Source organism: Nerophis lumbriciformis, linkage group LG24 (assembly GCF_033978685.3).
Source record: "Nerophis lumbriciformis linkage group LG24, RoL_Nlum_v2.1, whole genome shotgun sequence".
NCBI classification, from domain to species: domain Eukaryota; kingdom Metazoa; phylum Chordata; class Actinopteri; order Syngnathiformes; family Syngnathidae; genus Nerophis; species Nerophis lumbriciformis.
Genome location: NC_084571.2, coordinates 36,751,169 through 36,777,958, shown reverse-complemented (window position 1 = coordinate 36,777,958; position 26,790 = coordinate 36,751,169). Strand labels below are relative to the sequence as shown.

General features: G+C 34.0%; 1 protein-coding gene across 1 annotated transcript in view; it reads left to right on the top strand.

The window, feature by feature from the left end:
* The first annotated feature begins 15,851 nt into the window (after positions 1 to 15,851).
* The window catches only part of rdh8a (retinol dehydrogenase 8a), a 40,827-nt gene continuing 29,888 nt past the window's right edge, over positions 15,852 to 26,790 (top strand). The window contains exon 1 of the mRNA XM_061982271.2: positions 15,852 to 16,116. Within this exon, the coding sequence (XP_061838255.1) occupies positions 16,011 to 16,116 (106 nt within the window). The 5' untranslated portion in view covers positions 15,852 to 16,010. The remainder of the gene's footprint in view (positions 16,117 to 26,790) is intronic.

Below are 26,790 nucleotides of genomic sequence, written 5' to 3'. Positions count from 1 at the left end.
TAAATCACACACATATATATATATTATATATAATATATATATATATATATATATATATATATATATATATATATATATATATATATATATATATATATATATATATATATATATAATATATTATATATATATATATATATATATATATATATATATATATATATATTTATCTATTATATATATACATAATATATATAAAATGTATAATATATATTATATATGTATATATTATATATATAATATATATATATATATTGTATATATATATATATAATATATGATATATATATAATTTCTAATATATATATATATATATAATATATGATATATATATATATATCCATCATTTCTAATATATATATATGTATATATATATATATATATATATATATATATATATATATATATATATATATATATATATATATATATATATATATATATATTATATATAATATATAATATATATAATATATTATATATATATATATATATAGTTATATATATATACAGTATATATAACTTAGTAATTTCCATACTCTGAGAAGCCTCTGTCAACGAAGATTTGCTTCAGCCTGCGACACATAGTCATTTTGATAGTAGGCTAATATAGACACTTACTTAAAAAATTGCATTATTGGCTTTTTTTCAACAAAAAATCTTAGGGTACATTAAACATATGTTTATTATTGTAATTTAGTCCTTAAATAAAATAGTGAACATACTAGACAACTTGTCTTTTAGTAATAAGTAAACAAACAAAGACTCCTAATTAGTCGTATGCAGTAACATATTGTGTCATTTATACACCTATTATTTTGTACACATTATTAAGAACAAGTGGTAGAAAATGAATTATTAATCTACTTGTCCATTTACTGTTAATATCTGCTTACTTTCTCTTTTAACATGTTATCTACACTTCTGTTAAAATGTAATAATCACTTATTCTTCTCTTCTTTGATACTTTACATTAGTTTTGGATGATACCACACATTTGGGTATCGATCCGATACCAAGTAGTTACAGGATCATACATTGGTCATATTCAAAGTCCTCATGTGTCCAGGGACGTATTTACTGACTTTATAAACATAATATACATTTTTTTTAAACGAAAGAAGATGCTAAAACGTTATCATAGTAGTATCGACTAGATACGCTCCTGTACTTGGTATCATTACAGTGGACGTCAGGTGTAGATCCACCCATGGCGTTTGTTTACATGTTGACGCCGGTGAGCTACGGTGTGTAGTGAAGCATGTTTAGCTATTCCTAGTCCTGCAGTGATAATGCTACTTGTAAGAAACTCACTTTATTTGTCGCCATAGAGACGAGGATTAGTGATTTAGAAGTAGCTAAAAGACTGCAGACTGCGGCTGGACTTTAGCCGCTAACTAGCTAGCCATGTCTTAAAGCAGCTCTTCCTGAGGGCGTTTCAGTGTTATAACTTCAATGTTAGAATAATTAAGTGTAAGTTATCACACAACTCTTATGCTTAAAGGCCGTTGCTATAGTTATTATCAATTGTGCTGAAGTTGTACTTTTCTATCCGTGCAAAGGGACAAATTGCAATCCAAGATTGCGAGTCGTCTCGTATCAGTGTTTGTGTCCAGAACATCGAGTACCGTGACGCAGACAAAGCAGAGACAGGGCGATATCACGAGTGTCAGCACATTTGCATTTCATGAATAATCATGTATTGTGTCCAACTGGGGCTGTTGAAATTACCCCCCTCAGTGATGTAACCAGGGACCTCCCAAATAAATAGAGGAGCTCGTGGGACTGGACCTTAGAGCGTAGGTTGGATCTTTAACTAGAGTACAGCCCAAAACGTCTCTCCTCATCGAGCTAAATTTAACTCTTGTCTCTGCATGATTCCTTGCTTCTTGTCTGTTTAATACAAACCCCGTTTCCATATGAGTTGGGAAATGGTGTTAGATGTAAATATAAACGGAATACAATGATTTGCAAATCCTTTTCAACCCATATTCAGTTGAATATGCTACAAAGACAACATATTTGATGTTAAAACTGATAAACTTTTTTTTGTTGTTGCAAATAATCATTAACTTTAGAATTTGATGCCAGCAACACGTGACAAAGATGTTGGGAAAGGTGGCAATAAATACTGATAAAGTTGAGGAATGCTCATCAAACACTTATTTGGAACATCCCACAGGTGAACAGGCAAATTGGGAACAGGTGGGTGCCATGATTGGGTATAAAAGTAGATTCCATGAAATGCTCAGTCATTCACAAACAAGGATGGGGCGAGGGTCACCACTTTGTCAACAAATGCCTGAGCAAATTGTTTAAGAACAACATTTCTCAAACAAGCTATTGCAAGGAATTTAGGGATTTCACCATCTACGCTCCGTAATATCATCAAAGGGTTCAGAGAATCTGGAGAAATCACTGCACGTAAGCAGCTAAGCCCGTCACCTTCCATCCCTCAGGCTGTACTGCATCAACAAGCGACATCAGTGTGTAAAGGATATCACCACATGGACTCAGGAACACTTCAGAAACCCACTGTCAGTAACTACAGCTGGTCGCTACATCTGTAAGTGCAAGTTAAAACTCTCCTATGCAAGGCGAAAACCGTTTATCAACAACACCCAGAAACATCGTCGGCTTCGCTGGGCCCGAGCTCATCTAAGATGGACTGATGCAAAGTGGAAAAGTGTTCTGTGGTCTGACGAGTCCACATTTCAAATTGTTTTTGGAAACTGTGGACGTGGTGTCCTCCGGACCAAAGAGGAAAAGAACCATCCGGATTGTTCTAGGCACAAAGTTGAAAAGCCAGCATGTGTGATGGTATGGGGGTGTATTAGTGCCCAAGACATGGGTAACTTACACATCTGTGAAGGCACCATTAATGCTGAAAGGTACATACAGGTTTTGGAGCAACATATGTTGCCATCCAAGCAACGTCACCATGGACGCCCCTGCTTATTTCAGCAAGACAATGCCAAGCCACGTGTTACATCAACGTGGCTTCATAGTAAAAGAGTGCGGGTACTAGACTGGCCTGCCTGTAGTCCAGACCTGTCTCCCATTGAAAATGTGTGGCGCATTATGAAGCCTAAAATACCACAAGGGAGACCCCCGGACTGTTGAACAACTTAAGCTGTACATCAAGCAAGAATGGGAAAGAATTCCACCTGAGAAGCTTCAAAAATGTGTCTCCTCAGTTCCCAAACGTTTACTGAGTGTTGTTAAAAGGAAAGGCCATGTAACACAGTGGTGAACATGCCCTTTCCCAACTACTTTGGCACGTGTTGCAGCCATGAAATTCTAAGTTAATTATTATTTGCAAAAAAAAAAAAAAAGTTTATGAGTTTGAACATCAAATATGTTGTCTTTGTAGTGCATTCAACTGAATATGGGTTGAAAAGAATTTGCAAATCATTGTATTCCGTTTATATTTACATCTAACACAATTTCCCAACTCATATGGAAACGGGGTTCGTAGATGTTATCAGTGTTTGAACCTGACATTCACCTTTATCATTACTTTTTCAGCCAAAACGCGTCCGTTCTCCCTTTTCTGTCTACACGCCGTGTCTGCTTGTAAGTACTCTGTGTGTGTGCGCTGCCGAACGTGCTACAACCCTAATGCAGAGCTAATGCTTCAACTTCGATGGCTTTAATGGAAATAACAGAGGGAATTACCAATGGATGGTAAACAATGTGCGGCTGCAGTGTTTATACATCTAACTAAAACATTTGACACAATTAATCATAATATTTGATTTAACAAAATTAGAACAGTATGGCACGGGAGGGTTGGTCTCAAACTGGACTAGAAGGGACTGAACCGACAGGAAGCAAGACACGACATTACACTCACATTTTAACAGCCTCAGCATGATGTGGTTAGCATATTTACTGGAGGAAAACAAATTGCTCCCACGACCGTAGCAGACTGAAAATCGTTGGCAGGAGTCACTGCATTTTAGGACGTACAGCGAAGCCAGGTTTTTAATTCCCCCCCAACCGTTCTTCCCTTAAAAATGGAGCCGAAAAAAGTGAGGAAGACTATGGGCCTGATCTACAAAAGGTTTATATGTGGGTTAAAACACGTGCAAACTTCATCTAGCAAGCTCATGCACAGCAGATTGTGTCTTTTAAATGACATTTAGCGTGTCCGTCTTCATGTACATGCAGAATATATGCAGGTTATTAGGTCATACTTGCCAACCCTCCCGAATTTTCCGGGAGACTCCCGAAATTCAGCGCCTCTCCCGAAAACCTCCTGGGACAAATATTCTCCCGAAAATCTCCCGAGTTTCAATGACAGGAGGACAACAGGGTAACAAGAAATAAATCATCCAGACTAGAGATAAATTGTATTATTATGTTTATCATACCTAAAAATAAATATATTTATTATTTAAAAAAAATAAAGCATTTTTACTATATTTTGCTAAAAACATCAACATTTATTGTATTTTTATTTGTATTTTTTCTGACTCCTTATTACATCCAGCCATAGAATTATACATTGAAATAAACATATTTGAAGTAATTCATTTTAACTGATCATAATAATTCATTTAAAATGACCATATTTAATTATTAAAATAATTGCTTGTTTATCAACAACTTTAGCATTTTATTCATTATATTTTGAAGCTCTCAGAAGCCAAGTTATGTTATATTCCTTAATATCCTCAATTATCTAAACACAGTTTTGTTTGCATATTTTCAGGATATATATATATATATATATATATATATATATATATATATATATATATATATATATATATTTATATATATGTCTTAATAAGGTTATCCAAAAAATAGTGCTCGATACCGTAGTAGAGCGCAATATATGTATGTGTGGGAAAAAAAATCACAAGACTATTTCATCTCTACAGGCCTGTTTCATGAGGGGTTCCCTCAATCATCAGGAGATTTTAATGGGAACATTCACATACCATGGTTTATATAGGGCACAGAGTGGGTGGGTACAGGCTGGCGTAGGGGCGTGGTGATTGGCTCATGTGTTGCCTAGGAGGTGTTTCCGTCTGTGGCGGCATGCTGATACAATTTCGCTGCGCTTGTTGAGGGATGACAGGTCTGGACGGTAAATAATAAACAGTTTCTCTTTCAAGCATAGGTTGCATCTTTTATTACCACTATTGTAAGGTGTGCTGGATGCAAGAATTTGCCATGTTATTGAATATTCAACATTATTGTCTTTGAGGTCCCAAATGTGTTTGCTGAGTTCTGTGGTATTCCGCAGGTTTTGGTTCCTGAAAGAAGCCTTGTGATTGTTCCATCTGGTTTTAAACTCTCCCTCGGTTAATCCTACATATGTGTCGGATGTGTTAATGTCCTTGCGTGTTACCTTAGATTGGTAAACAACTGATGTTTGTAAGCACCCCCCGTTGAGAGGGCAATCAGGTTTCTTGCGGCAGTTGCAGCCTTTGCTGGTTTTGGGGTCGCTCTGTCCGGGGGCCGACGGCTCATTTGCAATTGTTTTGTTGTGGTTTGAGATAATTTGTCGTATATTGTTCATACAGCTGTAGCTCAATTTAATGTTGTTCTTGTTGTATACTTTTCTTAGGGTGTTGCCTTTGGGGAAGTGTTTGTCAATCAGACTGAGGAATTTGTGGCCAATGTTAGTTGAGACGTTTTTGCTGTATGGGGGGTTGTACCAGATGATGTTGTTTCGTTTTCTGTTCTTTTTTGGTTGGTTTCCTGGCGTGGGTTCGTAGGTGAGGGTGAAATTGTATCCGCTTTCATCAAGGGCTTTTTGGTACGGGGGGGTTGCTTGGTCAAATTCAGCTTTGCTAGATGACAGCCTCGATAGCCTTTTATTAATTCCGGTAGGTATTCTTTTCGTGGTGGTGGGTGGGTGGTTGCTGTCATGGAACAATCACAAGGCTTCTTTCAGGAACCAAAACCTGCGGAATACCACAGAACTCAGCAAACACATTTGGGACCTCAAAGACAATAATGTTGAATATTCAATAACATGGCAAATTCTTGCATCCAGCACACCTTACAATAGTGGTAATAAAAGATGCAACCTATGCTTGAAAGAGAAACTGTTTATTATTTACCGTCCAGACCTGTCATCCCTCAACAAGCGCAGCGAAATTGTAACAGCATGCCGCCACAGACGGAAACACCTCCTAGGTAACACATGAGCCAATCACCACGCCCCTACGCCAGCCTGTACCCACCCACTCTGTGCCCTATATAAACCATGGTATGCGAATGCTCCCATTAAAATCTCCTGATGATTGAGGGTACCCCCCCTCATGAAACAGGCCTGTAGAGATGAAATAGTCTTGTGATTTTTTTCCCACACATACATATATATATATATATATATATATATATATATATATATATATATATATATATATATAGCTAGAATTAACTGAAAGTCAAGTATTTCTTATATATATATATATATCTTAACCACGCCCCCAACCACGCCCCCCGCCCCACCCCCGACCACGCCCCCGCCCCCCACCCCCCACCTCCCGAAATCGGAGGTCTCAAGGTTGGCAAGTATGCCTACACTGGGGTATGAATGTGTCGGACTTCCTTGAAAAAGAGATTCTTATAGGGTCCTTTCCTGGGTAAATAAAGGTTTAAAAAAAAAAAAAACACCCCCACCCTCCCGAAATGGGGTAAAATCACACAACAATTAAACGTTGTGTTGCAGAGTGGTGAGATTAGCCCATTTCACACAGATTAACCGTATGACTTCTACATTTATATGCAACTTTTAAAAGCTGTTTATTCCCTTATTGTGCTTGGAAAGTATTTTACAAAAAACGTTTTTGTACATTATTTATTTTTTTTACCAACACCACCTTTTGAGGATCGCCAATAACCACAATGACGAGTAGAAGTGTTCAATTGTTACAGGTGTGTAAATCATTTCTGACACAGTACATCACCTCACGTGGCCACGCGCCAAAAAAAAAAAAAGGCCAGGCAGGCTTTCGCACTTTGACCTTTCCCCTGTCGAAGAAGTAGCAAGTCTGTTTGAGATGTTATCAGGTGAACTTTGACCCCTTTCAACATGAATGACGGCCCGTCGGTTGACAGAGCGTATAACTTCAGCAAGGGGGGGAACAAAAATATCTCCAACTGCTTGTTAGCTCACTGGGATTTGTCATTTGTGAGGTTAACTCGGGGGGTCAGCAACCCCGAGGCTCTTTAGCACCGCCCTGGTGGCTCCCTGGAGCTTGGTCAAAAATGGAAAAAGATAGGGGGTTAAATATATTTGTTGTTTTAATAATGTTTACAAACATCCCTAATTGTTAGAAAGCCCACTGTTTAATATGTTTATGCTTCACTGATGACAATATTTGGACAGCGGCGTTTTGTCCTACTACCTTTGGCGGTCCTTGAACGCACCATTGTTTGTTTACATGTACAACTTTCTCCGGCGCTGCCACAGAAAGACCTGTTTTATGCCACTCCTTCTTTGTCTCATTTTGTCCACCAAACGTTTTATACTGTGCGTGGATGCACGAAGAAGAGCTTTGTTGATGTTATTGACTTGAGTGGAGCGTAGGCGCCGATCCCGTGGGTGCTTCGGGGCCCGAGACAAGGCCGAGCAAACCACGTGGGATTTGTCAAGGGAAAGCCCGCGATTCCCGAATAGGCTGAACAGTTTGAAGTTGAAATGGTTGGAATCGGGTGAACAATGTGGAAGGTGGAACGCGCCAAAATCTGGAGAAGAAGGATAAGTTGAATAAGAATAAATAGATGGATTTTGGTGTAGACAACCATATCTGTGAATGCTTTGGAGCATTCACACAATAAATAGATTAATTTTGGTGTAGAAAACCATGAATGCTTTGGAGCATTCACACAATAATAAGAATAAATAGATGAATTTTGGTGTAGAAAACCATGAATGCTTTGGAACATTCACACAATAATAAATAGATTAAATTTGGTGGAGAAAACCATAGCATTCACGCAATAATAAGAATAAATAGATTCATTTTGGTGTAGAAAACCATGTGTGTGAATGCTTTGGAGCATTCACACAATAATAATAATACAAAGATACATTTTGGTGTAGAAAACCATGTGTGAATGCTTTGGAGCATTCACTCAATAAATAGATGCATTTTGATGTAGAAAACCATATGTGTGAACGCTTTGGAGCATTCACACAATAATAATAATACATAGATACATTTTGGTGTAAAAAAACATGTGTGAAAGTTTTGGAGCATTCACTCAATAAATAGATTAATTTTGATGTAGAAATCCATATGTGTGAATGCTTTGGAGCATTCACACAATAATAAATAGATTAAATTTGGTGTAGAAAACGATAGCATTCACGCAATAATAAGAATAATTAGATTAATTTTGGTGTAGAAAACCATATGTGTGAATGCTTTGGAGCATTCACACAATAATAAATAGATTAAATTTGGTGGAGAAAACCATAGCATTCACGCAATAATAAGAATAAATAGATTCATTTTGGTGTAGAAAACCATGTGTGTGAATGCTTTGGAGCATTCACACAATAATAATAATACAAAGATACATTTTGGTGTAGAAAACCATGTGTGAATGCTTTGGAGCATTCACTCAATAAATAGATGCATTTTGATGTAGAAAACCATATGTGTGAACGCTTTGGAGCATTCACACAATAATAATAATACATAGATACATTTTGGTGTAAAAAAACATGTGTGAAAGTTTTGGAGCATTCACTCAATAAATAGATTAATTTTGATGTAGAAATCCATATGTGTGAATGCTTTGGAGCATTCACACAATAATAAATAGATTAAATTTGGTGTAGAAAACGATAGCATTCACGCAATAATAAGAATAATTAGATTAATTTTGGTGTAGAAAACCATGTGTGTGAATGCTTTGGAGCATTCACACAATAATAATAATACAAAGATACATTTTGGTGTACAAAACCATGTGTAAATGCTTTGGAGCATTCACACAATAATAAATAGATTACATTTGGTGTAGAAAACCATAGCATTCACGCAATAATAAGAATAAATACATTAATTTTGGTGTAGAAAACCATATGTGTGAATGAATGCTTTGGAGCATTCACACAATAATAATAATACATAGATACATTTTTGGTGTAGAAAACCATATGTGTGAATGCTTTGGAGCATTTACACAATAATAAATAGATTAAATTTGGTGTAGAAAACCATAGCATTCACGCAATAATAAGAATAAATAGATTAATTTTGGTGTAGAAAACCATGTGTGTGAATGCTTTGGAGCATTCACACAATAATAATAATACAAAGATACATTTTGGTGTAGAAAACCATGTGTGAATGCTTTGGAGCATTTACTCAATAAATAGATTAAATTTGGTGTAGAAAACCATAGCATTCACGCAATAATAAGAATAAATAGATTCATTTTGGTGTAGAAAACCATGTATGTGAATGCTTTGGAGCATTCACACAATAATAATAATACAAAGATACATTTTGATGTAGAAAACCATATGTGTGAATGTTTTGGAGCATTCGCACAATAATAATAATACATAGATACATTTTGGTGTAGAAAACCATGTGTGAAAGTTTTGGAGCATTCACTCAATAAATAGATTAATTTTTATGTAGAAATCCATATGTGTGAATGCTTTGGAGCATTCCCACAATAAGAAATAGATTACATTTGGTGTAAAAAAAACCATAGCATTCACGCAATAATAAGAATAAATAGATTAATTTTGGTGTAGAAAACCATATGTGTGAATAGTTTGGAGCATTCACACAATAATAATAATACAAAGATATATTTTGATCTAGAAAACCATGTGTAAATGCTTTGGAGCATTCACACAATAATAAATAGATTACATTTGGTGTAGAAAACCATAGCATTCACGCAATAATAAGAATAAATACATTAATTTTGGTGTAGAAAACCATATGTGTGAATGCTTTGGAGCATTCACACAATAATAATAATACAAAGATACATTTTGGTGTAAAAAACCATGTGTGAATGCGTTGGAGCATTCACACAATAATAATAATACAAAGATACATTTTGATGTAGAAAACCATATGTGTGAATGTTTTGGAGCATTCGCACAATAATAATAATACATAGATACATTTTGGTGTAGAAAACCATGTGTGAAAGTTTTGGAGCATTCACTCAATAAATAGATTAATTTTATGTAGAAATCCATATGTGTGAATGCTTTGGAGCATTCCCACAATAAGAAATAGATTACATTTGGTGTAAAAAACCATAGCATTCACGCAATAATAAGAATAAATAGATTAATTTTGGTGTAGAAAACCACATGTGTGAATAGTTTGGAGCATTCACACAATAATAATAATACAAAGATATATTTTGATCTAGAAAACCATGTGTAAATGCTTTGGAGCATTCACACAATAATAAATAGATTACATTTGGTGTAGAAAACCATAGCATTCACGCAATAATAAGAATAAATACATTAATTTTGGTGTAGAAAACCATATGTGTGAATGCTTTGGAGCATTCACACAATAATAATAATACAAAGATACATTTTGGTGTAAAAAACCATGTGTGAATGCATTGGAGCATTCACTCAATAAATAGATGAATTTTGATGTAGAAAACCATATGTGTGAATGCTTTGGAGCATTCACACAATAATAAATAGATTAAATTTGGTGTAGAAAACCATAGCATTCACGCACTAATAAGAATAAATAGATTAATTTTGGTGTAGAAAACCATGTGTGTGAATGCTTTGGAGCATTCACACAATAATAATAATACAAAGATACATTTTTGGTGTAGAAAACCATATGTGTGAATGCTTTGGAGCATTTACACAATAATAAATAGATTAAATTTGGTGTAGAAAACCATAGCATTCACGCAATAATAAGAATAAATACATTAATTTTGATGTAGAAAACCATGTGTGTGAATGCTTTGGAGCATTCACACAATAATAATAATACAAAGATACATTTTGATGTAGAAAACCATATGTGTGAACGCTTTGGAGCATTCACACAATAATAATAATACATAGATACATTTTGGTGTAGAAAACCATGTGTGAAAGTTTTGGAGCATTCACTCAATAAATAGATTAATTTTTATGTAGAAATCCATATGTGTGAATGCTTTGGAGCATTCACACAATAATAAATAGATTACATTTGGTGTAAAAAACCATAGCATTCACGCAATAATAAGAATAAATAGATTAATTTTGGTGTAGAAAACCATATGTGTGAATGCTTTGGAGCATTCACACAATAATAATAATACAAAGATATATTTTGGTCTAGAAAACCATGTGTAAATGCTTTGGAGCATTCACACAATAATAAATAGATTACATTTGGTGTAGAAAACCATAGCATTCACGCAATAATAAGAATAAATACATTAATTTTGGTGTAGAAAACCATATGTGTGAATGAATGCTTTGGAGCATTCACACAATAATAATAATACAAAGATACATTTTGGTGTAAAAAACCATGTGTGAATGCATTGGAGCATTCACTCAATAAATAGATGAATTTTGATGTAGAAAACCATATGTGTGAATGCTTTGGAGCATTCACACAATAATAATAATACATAGATACATTTTGGTGTAGAAAACCATATGTGTGAATGCTTTGGAGCATTCACACAATAATAAATAGATTAAATTTGGTGTAGAAAACCATAGCATTCACGCAATAATAAGAATAAATACAATAATTTTGGTGTAGAAAACCATATGTGTGAATGCTTTGGAGCATTCACACAATAATAATAATACATAGATACATTTTGGTGTAGAAAACCATGTGTGAATGTTTTGGAGCATTCACACAATAATAAATAGATTAAATTTGGTGTAGAAAAACATAGCATTCACGCAATAATAAGAATAAATACATTAATTTTGGTGTAGAAAACCATATGTGTGAATGCTTTGGAGCATTCACACAATAATAATAATGCAACGATACATTTTGGTGTAGAAAACTATGTGTGAATGCTTTGGAGCATTCACTCAATAAATAGATGAATTTTGATGTAGAAAACCATATGTGTGAATGCTTTGGAGCATTCACGCAATAATAATAATACATAGATACATTTCTGGTGTCGAAAACCATATGTGTGAATGCTTTGGAGCATTCACACAATAATAAATAGATTAAATTTGGTGTAGAAAACCATAGCATTCACGCAATAGTAAGAATAAATACATTAATTTTGGTGTAGAAAACCATATGTATGAAATCTTTGGAGCATTCACACAATAATAATAATACAAAGATACATTTTGGTGTAGAAAACCATGTGTGAATGCTTTGGAGCATTCACTCAATAAATAGATGAATTTTGATGTAGAAAACCATATGTGTGAATGCTTTGGAGCATTCACACAATAATAATAATACATAGATACATTTTTGGTGTAGAAAACCATATGTGTGAATGCTTTGGAGCAATCACACAATAATAAATAGATTAAATTTGGTGTAGAAAACCATAGCATTCACGCAATAATAAGAATACATACATTAATTTTGGTGTAGAAAACCATGTGTGTGAATGCTTTGGAGCATTCACACAATAATAATAATACATAGATGCATTTTGGTCTAGAAAACCATGTGTGAATGCTTTGGAGCATTCACTCAATAAATAGATGCATTATGATGTAGAAAACCATATGTGTGAATGCTTTGGAGAATTCACACAATAATAATAATACATAGATACATTTTGATGTAGAAAACCATGTGTGAATGTTTTGGAGCATTCACACAATAATAAATAGATTAAATTTGGTGTAGAAAAACATAGCATTCACGCAATAAGAAGAATAAATACATTAATTGTGGTGTAGAAAACCATATGTATGAATTCTTTGGAGCATTCACACAATAATAATAATACAAAGATACATTTTGGTATAGAAAACCATGTGTAAATGCTTTGGAGCATTTACTCAATAAATAGATTAATTTTGATGTAGAAAACCATATGTGTGAATGCTTTGGAGCATTCACACAATAGTAAATAGATTAAATTTGGTGTAAAAAACCATAGCATTCACGCAATAATAAGAATAAATACAATAATTTTGGTGTAGAAAACCATATGTGTGAATGCTTTGGAGCATTCACACAATAATAATAATACAAAGATACATTTTGGTGTAGAAAACCATATGCTTTGGAGCATTCACACAATAATAAATAGATTAAATTTGGTGTAGAAAACCATAGCATTCACACAATAATAATAATACAAAGATACATTTTAGTGTAGAAAACCATGTGTGAATGCTTTGGAGCATTCACTCAATAAATAAATGAATCTTGATGTAGAAAACCATATGTGTGAATGCTTTGGAGCATTCACTCAATACATAGATGAATTTTGATGTAGAAAACCATATGTGTGAATGCTTTGGAGCATTCACACAATAAAAAATAGATTAAATTTGGTGTAGAAAACCATAGCATTCACGCAATAATAAGAATAAATACAATAATTTTGGTGTAGAAAACCATATGTGTGAATGCTTTGGAGCATTCACACAATAATAATAATACAAAGATACATTTTAGTGTAGAAAACCATGTGTGAATGCTTTGGAGCATTCACTCAATAAATAAATGAATCTTGATGTAGAAAACCATATGTGTGAATGCTTTGGAGCATTCACTCAATACATAGATGAATTTTGATGTAGAAAACCATATGTGTGAATGCTTTGGAGCATTCACACAATAAAAAATAGATTAAATTTGGTGTAGAAAACCATAGCATTCACGCAATAATAAGAATAAATATATTAATTTTGGTGTAGAAAACCATATGTGTGAATGCTTTGGAGCATTCACACAATAATAATAATACAAAGATACATTTTGGTGTAGAAAACCATGTGTGAATGTTTTGGAGCATTCACTCAATAAATAGATTAATTTTGATGTAGAAAAACATAGCATTCACGCAATAATAAGAATAAATACATTAATTTTGGTGTAGAAAACCATATGTGTGAATGCTTTGGAGCATTCACACTATAATAATAATACATTTATGAATTTTGGTGTAGAAAATCATGTGTGAATGCTTTGGAGCGTTCACACAATAATAAGAATCAATTTATGAATTTTGGTGTAGAAAACCATATGTGTGAATGATTTGGAGCATACACACAATAATAATAATAAATAGATGAATTTTGGTGTAGAAAATCATATGTGTGAATTTTTTGGAGCATTCACACAATAATGAATAGATTAATTTTGGTGTAGAAAACCATATGTGTGAATGCTTTGGAGCATTCACACAATAATAAATAGATGCATTTTGGTGTAGAAAACAATATGTGTGAATGTTTTCGAGCATTCACACAATAACATGTGTGAATTCTTTGGAGAATTCACACAATAAATAGATACATTTTGGTGTAAAAAAAAACATATGTGTGAATGCTTTGGAGCATTCACACAATAATAAGAATAAATAGAATAATTTTGTTGTGGAAAACTATATATGTGAATGCTTTGGAGCTTTAACACGATAAGTTCAATAATAATAAGTAGATATATTTTGGTATATAAAACCATGTGTGAATGCCTTAGAGCATTCACACAATAACATGTGTGTGAATGCTTTGGAGCATTCACACAATAATAAGAATAAATAGAATAATTTTGTTGTAGAAAACCAACATGTGTGTGAATGCTGCAAAGCATTCACACAATAATAATAATAAATATATGAATTTTGGTGTAGAAAATTATATGTGTGAATGCTTTGGAGCATTCACACAATAATAAATAGATGAATTTTGGTGAAGAAAACCATATGTGTGAATGCTTTGGAGCATTCACGCAATAATAAGAATAAATAGATGAATTTTGGTGTAAAAAATCATATGAGTGAATCCTTTGGAGCATTCACACAATAATAAATAGATGAATTTTGGTGAAGAAAACCATATGTGTGAATGCTTTGGAGCATTCACACAATAATACTAATAAATAGATACATTTTGGTGTAGAAAACAATATGTGTGAATGCTCCAAAGCATTCACACAATTATAAATACATACATTTTGGTGTAGAAAACCATATGCTTGAATGCTTAGGAGCATTCACGCAATAAGAAGAATAAATAGATACATTTTGGTGTAGAAAACAATATGTGTGAATGCTTTGGAGCATTCACACAATCATAAATACATTAATTTTGGTGTAGAAAACCATATGTTTGAATGCTTAGGAGCATTCACGCAATAATAATAATAAATAGATGAATTTTGGTGTGGAAAACCATATGTGTGAATGCTCCAAAGCATTCACACAATAATAAATAGATGAATTTTGGTGTAAAAAACCATATGTGTGAATGCTTTGGAGCATTCACACAATAATAAATAGATTAATTTTGGTGTAGAAAACCATATGTGTGAATGTTTTGGAGCATTCACGCAATAAAAGGAAGTCTAAGTCTACCTGGATTGAATTATTGACAGAACACAATGGCGTGTGCTACACTTGCTCACCAGAAGATGGCAGCACACGCCAAGGCATCATGTTAGTACAAGTTACTAAGTGTAAATATGATATATTTTAACATTTTAACGTGTTTTCCCCGCCGTTTACAAACATCTTTACGACGCGTATTTCCATGAAAGACAACTTAAAAGATAAGCGGCTTACGAAAGTGGACGTGTAGTAAACCGGAAGTGTGGGATCCAAAACAACAACATGAGTGTTCAAAGTGTCACGTTGCGTGGAAATGGCCACGCGCTACTTTCCCCTCCGAGGACTTAACTCCATTTAAAAAAAAAAAAAAAAGTGTCTATAAAGGGGAGTGGGGTGCTCAGGAGGGAGCATGTGACCGCATAAAGACGCTCACATGGCCGCCGCGGTGATCCGCTTTTAGCCCCGCAGCTGAAGCAGCGGAGACGTCCGGAGGAGCCGAGGCTTCCCAGCCCGCACTCATCATGGCGGACGGCGGGCAGAAAGTGGTGCTGATCACCGGCTGCTCCTCCGGCATCGGCCTGCGAATCGCCGTCACTCTGGCCAAGGATGAGAAGAAGCGTTACCATGGTAAACTTTTCGATATTTCCCCCTTTTTCTCAGCTAAAGTTCAAAAAGTTAAAGTAGCAATGATTGTCACACACACACTAGGTGTGGTGTAATTATTCTCTGCATTTGACCCATCCCCTTGTTCACCCCCTGGGAGGTGAGGGGAGCAGTGAGCAGCAGCGCTTTTACGTGGGATTTACAATATTAACTATGAACAATAAAACACTGAATATCAACAACTTATGAACATCGCCCCTCTTTTACGTGGGATGTATAATATTAACTATGAACAATAAAACACTGAATATTAACAACATATGAACATCGTTCCTCTTTTACGTGGGATTTACAATATTAACTATGAACAATAAAACAGTGAAAATTAACAACATATGAACGTCGCTCTTATTTTACGTGGGATTTACAATATTAACTATGAACAATAAAACACTGAATATTAACGACATATGAACATCGCTCCTCTTTTAAGTGGGATTTACAATATTAACTATGAACAATAAAACACTGAATATTAACGACATATGAACATCGCTCCTCTTTTACATGGGATTTACAATATTAACTATGAACAGTAAAACACTGAATATTAACAACATATGAACATCGCTCTTTTTCTACGTGGGATTTACAATATTAACTATGAACAATAAAACACTGAATATTAACGACATATGAACATCGCCCCTCTTTTACGTGGGATTTACAATATTAACTATGAACAATAAAACACTGAATATTAACGACATATGAACATCGCTCCTCTTTTACGTGGAATTTACAATATTAACTATGAACAATAAAACACTGAATATTAACGACATATGAACATCGCTCCTCTTTTACGTGGGATTTACAATATTAACTATGATCAATAAAAAACGGAATATTAACAACATATAAACATCGCCCCTCTTTAACGTGGGATTTACAATATTAACTATGAACAATAAAACACTGAATATCAACAACTTATGAACATCGCCCCTCTTTTACGTGGGATTTACAATATTAACTATGAACAATAAAACACTGAATATTAACAACATATGAACATCGCCCCTCTTTTACGTGGGATTTATAATATTAACTATGAACAATAAAACACTGAATATCAACAACTTATGAACATCGCCCCTCTTTTACGTAGGATTTACAATATTAACTATGAACAATAAAACACTGAATATTAACGACATATGAACATCGCTCCTCTTTTACATGGGATTTACAATATTAACTATGAACAATAAAACAGTGAAAATTAACAACATATGAACGTCGCTCTTCTTTTACGTGGGATTTACAATATTAACTATGAACAATAAAACACTGAATATTAACGACATATGAACATCGCTCCTCTTTTAAGTGGGATTTACAATATTAACTATGAACAATAAAACACTGAATATTAACGACATATGAACGTCGCTCCTCTTTTACGTGGGATTTACAATATTAACTATGAACAATAAAACACTGAATATCAACATCTTATGAACATCGCCCCTCTTTTACGTGGGATTTACAATATTAACTATGAACAATAAAACACTGCATATTAACGACATATGGACATCGCCCCTCTTTTACGTGGGCTTTACAATATTAACTATGAACAATAAAACACTGAATATTAACGACATATGAACATCGCTCCTCTTTTACGTGGGATATACAATATTAACTATGAACAATAAAACACTGAATATTAACGACATATGAACATCGCCCCTCTTTTACGTGGGATTTACAATATTAACTATGAACAGTAAAACACTGAATATTAACAACATATGAACGTCGCTCTTTTTCTACGTGGGATTTACAATATTAACTATGAACAATAAAACACTGAATATTAACAACATATGAACATCGCCCCTCTTTTACATGGTATTTACAATATTAACTATGAACAATAAAACACTGAATATTAACAACTTATGAACATCGCCCATCTTTTACGTGGGATTTACAATATTAACTATAAACAATAAAATAGTGAATATTAACAACATATGAACAATGCTCCTCTTTTACGTGGGATTTACAATATTAACTATGAACAATAAAACACTGAATATTAACGACATATGAACATCGAGTCTTTTTTGGTGATTCCAACTCTTGATGCTGAGTGCCAAGCAGGGAGGTAATGGGTCCCATTTTTATAGTCTTTGGTATGACTCGGCCGGGGTTTGAACTCACGACCTACTGATAGAGTTCTAATAAAAGTTATGACAGACCACTTTAAAAAAACTTAATTTAATTTTACAGTTTTTTTAATGAATGGGACACCCAAAATGTACATGAAAATAAAGAAATTGGAATTTACAACATTAACTATGAACGATAAAACACTGAATATTAACGACATATGAAGATCGCTCCTCTTTTACGTGGGATTTACAATATTAACTATGAACAATAAAACACTGAATATAAACGACATATGAACATCGCCCCTCTTTTACATGGGATTTACAATATTAATTATGAACAATAAAACACTGAATATTAACGACATATGAACATCGCTCCTCTTTTACGTGGGATTTACAATATTAACTATGAACAATAAAACACTGAATATTAACGACATATGAACGTCACTCCTCTTTTACGTGGGATTACTAATATTAACTATGAACAGTAAAACACTGAATATTGAAAACATATGGACATCGCTCTTTTTCTACGTGGGAGTTACAATATTAACTATGAACAATAACACACTGAATATCAACAACTTATGAACATCGCCCCTCTTTTACTTGGGATTTACAATATTAACTATGAACAATAAAACACTGAATATTAACGACATATGAACATCGCTCTTTTACGTGGGATTTACAATATTAACTATGAACTATAAAACACTGAATATTAACAACATATGAACATCGCTCCTCTTTTACGTGGGATTTACAATATTAACCATGAACAAAAAAACACTGAATATTAACGACATATGAACATCGCTCTTTTACGTGGGATTTACAATATTAACTATGAACAATAAAACACTGAATATTAACAACATATGAACATCGCTCCTCTTTTACGTGGGATTTACAATATTAACCATGAACAATAAAACACTGAAAATTAACGACATATGAACATCGCTCCTCTTTTACGTGGGATTAACAATATTAACTATGAACAATAAAACACTGAATTTTAACAACATTGGAACATCGCTCCTTTTTACGTGGGATTTACAATATTAACTATGAACAATAAAACACTGAATATAAACGGCATATGAACATCGCTCCTCTTTTACGTGGGATTTACAATATTAACTATGAACAATAAAACACTGAATATCAACAACTTATGAACATCGCCCCTCTTTTACGTGGGATTTACATTATTAACTATGAACAATAAAACACTGAATATTAACAACATATGAACATCGCCCCTCTTTTACGTGGGATTTACAATATTAACTATGAACAATAAAACACTGAATATTAACAACATATGAACATCGCCCCTCTTTTACGTGGGATTTACAATATTAACTATGAACAATAAAACACTGAATATTAACGACATATGAACATCGCTCCTCTTTTACGTGGGATTTACAATATTAACTATGAACAATAAAACACTGAATATTAACAACATATGAACATCGCCCCTCTTTTACGTGGGATTTACAATTTTAACTATGAACAATAAAACACTGAATATTAACAACATATGAACATCGCCCCTCTTTTACGTGGGATTTACAATATTAACTATGAACAATAAAACACTGAATATTAACGACATATGAACATCGCTCCTCTTTTACGTGGGATTTACAATATTAACTATGAACAATAAAACACTGAATATTAACAACATATGAACATCGCCCCTCTTTTACATGGTATTTACAATATTAACTATGGACAATAAAACACTGAATATTAACAACATATAAAGATCGCTCCTCTTTTACGTGGGATTTAAAATATTAACTATGAACAATAAAACACTGAATATTAACGACATATGAACATCGCTCCTCTTTTACGTGGGATTTACATTATTAACTATGAACAATAAAACACTGAATATTAACAACATATGAACATCACCCCTCTTTTACGTGGGATTTACAATATTAACTATGAACAATAACACACTGAATATCAACAACTTATGAACATCGCCCCTCTTTTACTTGGGATTTACAATATTAACTATGAAAAATAAAACACTGAATATTAACAACATATGAACATCGCTCCTCTTTTACGTGGGATTTACAATATTAACAATGAACAATAAAACACTGAATATTAACGACATATGAACATCGCTCCTCTTTTACGTGGGATTAACAATATTAACTATGAACAATAAAACACTGAATTTTAACAACATATGAACATCGCTCCTTTTTACGTGGTATTTACAAATAACTATGAACAATAAAACACTGAATATAAACGGCATATGAACATCGCTCCTCTTTTACGTGGGATTTACAATATTAATTATGAACAATAAAACACTGAATATTAACAACATATGAACATCGCCCCTCTTTTACGTGGGATTTACAATATTAACTATGAACAATAAAACACTGAATATCAACAACTTATGAACATCGCCCCTCTTTTAAGTGGGATTTACAATATTAACTATGAACAATAAAACGCTGAATATCAACGACATATGAATATAGCCCCTCTTTCACGTGGGATTTACAATATTAACTATGAACAATAAAACACTGAATATCAACAACTTATGAACATCGCCCCTCTTTTACGTGGGATTTACAATATTAACTATGAACAATAAAACACTGAATATTAACGACATATGAACATCGCTCCTGTTTTACGTAGGATTTACAATATTAACTATGAACAATAAAACACTGAATATTAACAACATATGAACATCGCTCCTCTTTTACGTGGGATTTACAATATTAACTATGAACAATAAAACACTGAATATTAACGACATATGAACATCGCTCTTTTACGTGGGATTTACAATATTAACTATGGACAATAAAACAGTGAATATTAACAACATATGAACATCACTCTTTTTCTACGTGGGATTTACAATATTAACTATGAACAATAAAACACTGAATATTAACAACATATGAACATCGCCCCTCTTTTACGTGGGATTTACAATATTAACTATGAACAATAAAACACTGAATATCAACAACTTCTGAGCATCGCCCCTCTTTTACGTGGGATTTACAATATTAACTATGAACAATAAAACACTGAATATTAACGACATATGAACATCGCTCCTCTTTTACTTGGGATTTACAATATTAACTATGAACAATAAAACACTGAATATTAACAACATATGAACATCGCCCCTCTTTTACATGGGATTTACAATATTTACTATGAACAATAAAACACTGAATATTAACGACATATGAACATCGCCCCTCTTTTACATGGGATTTACAATATTAACTATGAACAATAAAACACTGAATATTAACGACATATGAACATTGCTCCTCTTTTACGTGGGATTTACAATATTAACTATGAACAGTAAAACACTGAATATTAACAACATACGAACATCGCTCTTTTTCTACGCGGGATTTACAATATTAACTATGAACAATAAAACACTGAATATTAACAACATATGAACATCGCCCCTCTTTTACGTGGGATTTACAATATTAACTATGAACAATAAAACACTGAATATCAACAACTTCTGAGCATCGCCCCTCTTTTACGTGGGATTTACAATATTAACTATGAACAATAAAACACTGAATATTAACGACATATGAACATCGCTCCTCTTTTACGTGGGATTTACAATATTAACTATGAACGATAAAACACTGAATATTAACAACATATGAACATCGCCCCTCTTTTACGTGGGATTTACAATATTAACTATGAACAATAAAACACTGAATATTAACAACATATGAACATCGCCCCTCTTTTACGTGGGATTTACAATATTAACTATGAACAGTAAAACACTGAATATTAACAACATATGAACGTCGCTCTTTTTCTACGTGGGATTTACAATATTACTATGAACAATAAAACACTGAATATTAACAACATATGAACATCGCCCCTCTTTTTCATGGTATTTACAATATTAACTATGAACAATAAAACACTGAATATTAACAACTTATGAACATCGCCCATCTTTTACGTGGGATTTACAATATTAACTATAAACAATAAAATAGTGAATATTAACAACATATGAACAATGCTCCTCTTTTCCGTGGGATTTACAATATTAACTATGAACAATAAAACACTGAATATTAACGACATATGAACATCGAGTCTTTTTTGGTGATTCCAACTCTTGATGCTGAGTAATGGGTCCCATTTTTATAGTCTTTGGTATGACTCGGCCGGGGTTTGAACTCACGACCTACTGATTGAGTTCTAATAAAAGTTATGACAGACCACTTTAAAAAAAAACAGAATTTAATTTTACAGTTTTTTTACTGAATGGGACACCCAAAATGTACATGAAAATAAAGAAATTGGGATTTACAACATTAACTATGAACGATAAAACACTGAATATAAACAAAATATGAATGGTAAATGGGTTATACTTGTATAACGCTGTTCTACCTTCAAGGTACTCAAAGTCACATTCACCCATTCACACTCTGATGGTGGGAGCTGCCATGCAAGGGTGAAGTGTCTTGCTCAAGGACACAACGGGTGTGACGAGGTTGGTAGAAGGTGGGGATTGAACCAGGAACCCTCAGGTTGCTGGCACAGCCACTCTCCCAACCACACCACGCCGTCTCCAAACATCGCCCCTCTTTTACGTGGGATTTACAATATTTACTATGAACAATAAAACACTGAATATTAACAACATATGAACATCGCTCCTCTTTTATGTGGGCTTTACAATATTAACTATGAACAATAAAACACTGAATATTACCAACATATGAACATCGCCCCTCTTTAACGTGGGATTTACAATATTAACTATGAACAATAAAACACTGAATATTAACAACATATGAACATCGCCCCTCTTTAACGTGGGATTTACAATATTAACTATGAACAATAAAACACTGAATATTAACAATATATGAACATCGCTCCTTTTACATGGGATTTACAATATTAGCTATGAACAATACAACACTGAATATTAACAACATATGAACGTCGCCCCTCTTTTACATGGGATTTACAATATTAACTATGGACAATAAAACACTGAATATTAACAACATATGGATGGTAAATGGTAAAGCGCTTTGACACTATTTCCACATTCACACACACATTCACACACTGATGGAGGGAGCTGCCATGCAAGGCCCTAACCACCACCCATCAGGAGCAAGGGTGAAGTGTCTTGCTCAAGGACACAACGGACGTGACGAGGTTGGTAGAAGCTGGGGATCGAACCAGGAACCCTCAGGTTGCTGGCACGTCCACTCTCCCAACAGCGCCACACCGTCCCTTGCGGACCCTCTCACCACAAGGCCACTGAGCAGTCGGTGTGTTGACGGTCCGTGTTGACTCTTTTTGGGGGTCCCACTTTAACCGCAAAAGCTCACTGTACTGATGTCCCTTTCCTGGGTCGGGGATCAGGCTCCGTCTCCTGGTCGGATTATCATGAGAAAAGGCCGCTTCTACGTGATAAAAGGAGCCTTGTCACTTCTCTTTCAAGTGACTTCTCCACGCACAAAGACCCCCTTTTATCGCCGCCCCATTGTGTGCGGACCGCCCGCTCCGGTTTAGTGGCGTGTCTAATGGACCCGCGGTGCCCGGGCCCTTGAGCCGCTGCTGAAAAGAGGGAGGGGGACAAAGTTGGGGACATGTACAAGCTGGAGGTTCAGGGACACCCTCCTCCCTGTTGACTTTGGAGGTGAGATGTCAAGCTTTCAAACTTGACATCTCTTCATTAAAGTGGAGACTACGGGCATCTGCGACGTCATGGAGACCGTAGCATGCACTAAGACAGACCTGGGCAAAACAATCCGGCCCGCTGGACGTTCTACATATTTTTTTTTAGACCTTTAACATCAAAACTGTGGCCACCATTATGACATGCAGTGCTGTTTTTAAATGACCGTAAGTCTTGAACCATAGAAAGTATTTCAATGGTTGAAATCTGCACTTTTGAGTGTTATAGGAGCTATTACGGTAATTGACAAGGAACAAAACAGAGTGGGCGGGGTTTGTTTTCACACAAATGTCTGCATAAACGTGATAATATATCATATTGTAGGTGTTTATTACACTTTGCATTCATATTTTGCTGTTTGTTACATTGTTGTTGTGTTTTACTATCAAGGAGCTGGTCTGAGAAGTAAAAGAGTTCATATGTTGTTAATATTCAGTGTTTTATTGTTCATAGTTAATATTGTAAATCCCACGTAAAAGAGGGGCGATGATCATATGTTGTTGATTTTCAGTGTTTTATTGTTCATAGTTAATATTGTAAATCCCACGTAAAAGAGGAGCAATGTTTATATGTTGTAATTATTCCCTGTTTTATAGTTCATAGTTAATATTGTAATCCCATGTTAAAGAGGGGCGATGTTCATATGTTGTTAATATTCAGTGTTTTATTGTTCATAATTAATGTTGTAAATCCCACGTAAGAAGAGTGATGTTCATATGTTGTTAATATTCAGTGTTTTATTGTTCATAGTTAATATTGTAAATCCCACGTAAAAGAGGGGCGATGTTAATATGTTGTTAATATTCAGTGTTTTATTGTTCATAGTTAATATTGTAAATCCCACGTAAAAGAGGGGCGATGTTAATATGTTGTTGATATTCAGTGTTTTATTGTTCATAGTTAATATTGTAAATCCCGCATAAAAGAGGGGCAATATTCATATGTTGCTGATATTCAGTGTTTTATTGTTCATAGTTAATATTGTAAATCCCACGTAAAACAGGTGCGATGTTCATATGTTGTTAATATTCAGTGTTTTATTGTTCATAGTTAATATTGTAAATCCCACGTAAAAGAGGAGTGATGTTCATATGTTGTTGATATTCGGTGTTTTATTGTTCATAGTTAACATTGTAAATCCCACATAAAAGAGGAGCGATGTTCATATGTTGTTAATATTCCCTGTTTTATAGTTCATATATAATATTGTAAATCCCACGTTAAAGAGGGGCGATGTTCATATGTTGTTGATATTCAGTGTTTTATTGTTCATAGTTAATATTGTAAATCCCATGTAAAAGAGGGGCAATGTTCATATGTTGTTATTATTATTGTTCATAGTTAATGTTGTAAATCCCACGTAAGAAGAGCGATGTTCATATGTTGTTAATATTCAGTGTTTTATTGTTCATAGTTAATGTTGTATATCCCACGTAAAAGAGGAGCGATGTTCATATGTTGTTAATATTCAGTGTTTTATTGTTCATAGTTAATATTGTAAATCTCACGTATGAGGAGCGATGTTCATATGTTGTTGATATTCAGTGTTTTATTGTTCATAGTTAATGATGTAAATCCCACGTAAAAGAGGGGCAATGTTCATATGTTGTTAATATTCAGTGTTTTATTGTTCATAGTTAATATTGTAAATCCCACGTAAAAGAGGGGCAATGTTCACATGTTGTTGATATTCAGTGTTTTATTGTTCATAGTTAATATTGTATATCCCACGTAAAAGAGGAGCGCTGTTCATGTGTTGTTAATATTCAGTGTTTTATTGTTCATAGTTAATATTGTAAAGCCCACGTAAAAGCGGAGCGATGATCATATGTTGTTCATATTCAGTGTTTTATTGTTCATAGTTAATATTGTAAATCCCACGTAAAAGAGGGGCGATGTTCATATGTTGTTAATATTCAGTGTTTTATTGTTCATAGTTAATATTGTAAATCCCACGTAAAAGAGGGGCGATGATCATAAGTTGTTAATATTCAGTGTTTTATTGTTCATAGTTAATATTGTAAATCCCACATAAAAGAGGAGCGATGTTCATATGTTGTTAATATTCAGTGTTTTATAGTTCATAGTTAATATTGTAAATCCCACTTTCTTTATTTTCATGTACATTTTGGGTGTCCCATTCAGTAAAAAACTGTAAAATTCCATTCCGTTTTTTCGAGGTGGTCCGTCATAATTTTTTTAGAACTCTATCAGACATTGCGACCGCCCTGAGATGGGTAGGTCGTGAGTTCGAACCCCGGCCAAAGACTATACAAATGTGACCCATTACCTCCCTGCTTGGCACTCAGCATCAAGGGTTGGAATTGGGGGTTAAATCACCAAAAATTAGTCACAGGCGCCGCCGCCGCTGCTGCTCACTGCTCCCCTCACCTCCCAGTGGGGTGGAACAAGGGGATGGGTCAAATGCAGAAGATAATTTCACCACACCTAGTGTGTGTGTGACTATCATTGCTACTTTAACTTTTTTTTACTTTAAGACAGACCTGGGCAAAATTGGGCAAAACATTAAGGTTTTCAATCTGGCCCACCGTGCGTTTTATATCATTTTATAAACATAAATAACATTGTAGATTGTCACTGAAGGCATCAAAACTACGAATGAACACATGTGGAGTTACGTACCGTATTTTTCGGACTATAAATCACAGTTTTTTTCATAGTTTGGCCGGGGGTGCGACTTATACTCCGAAA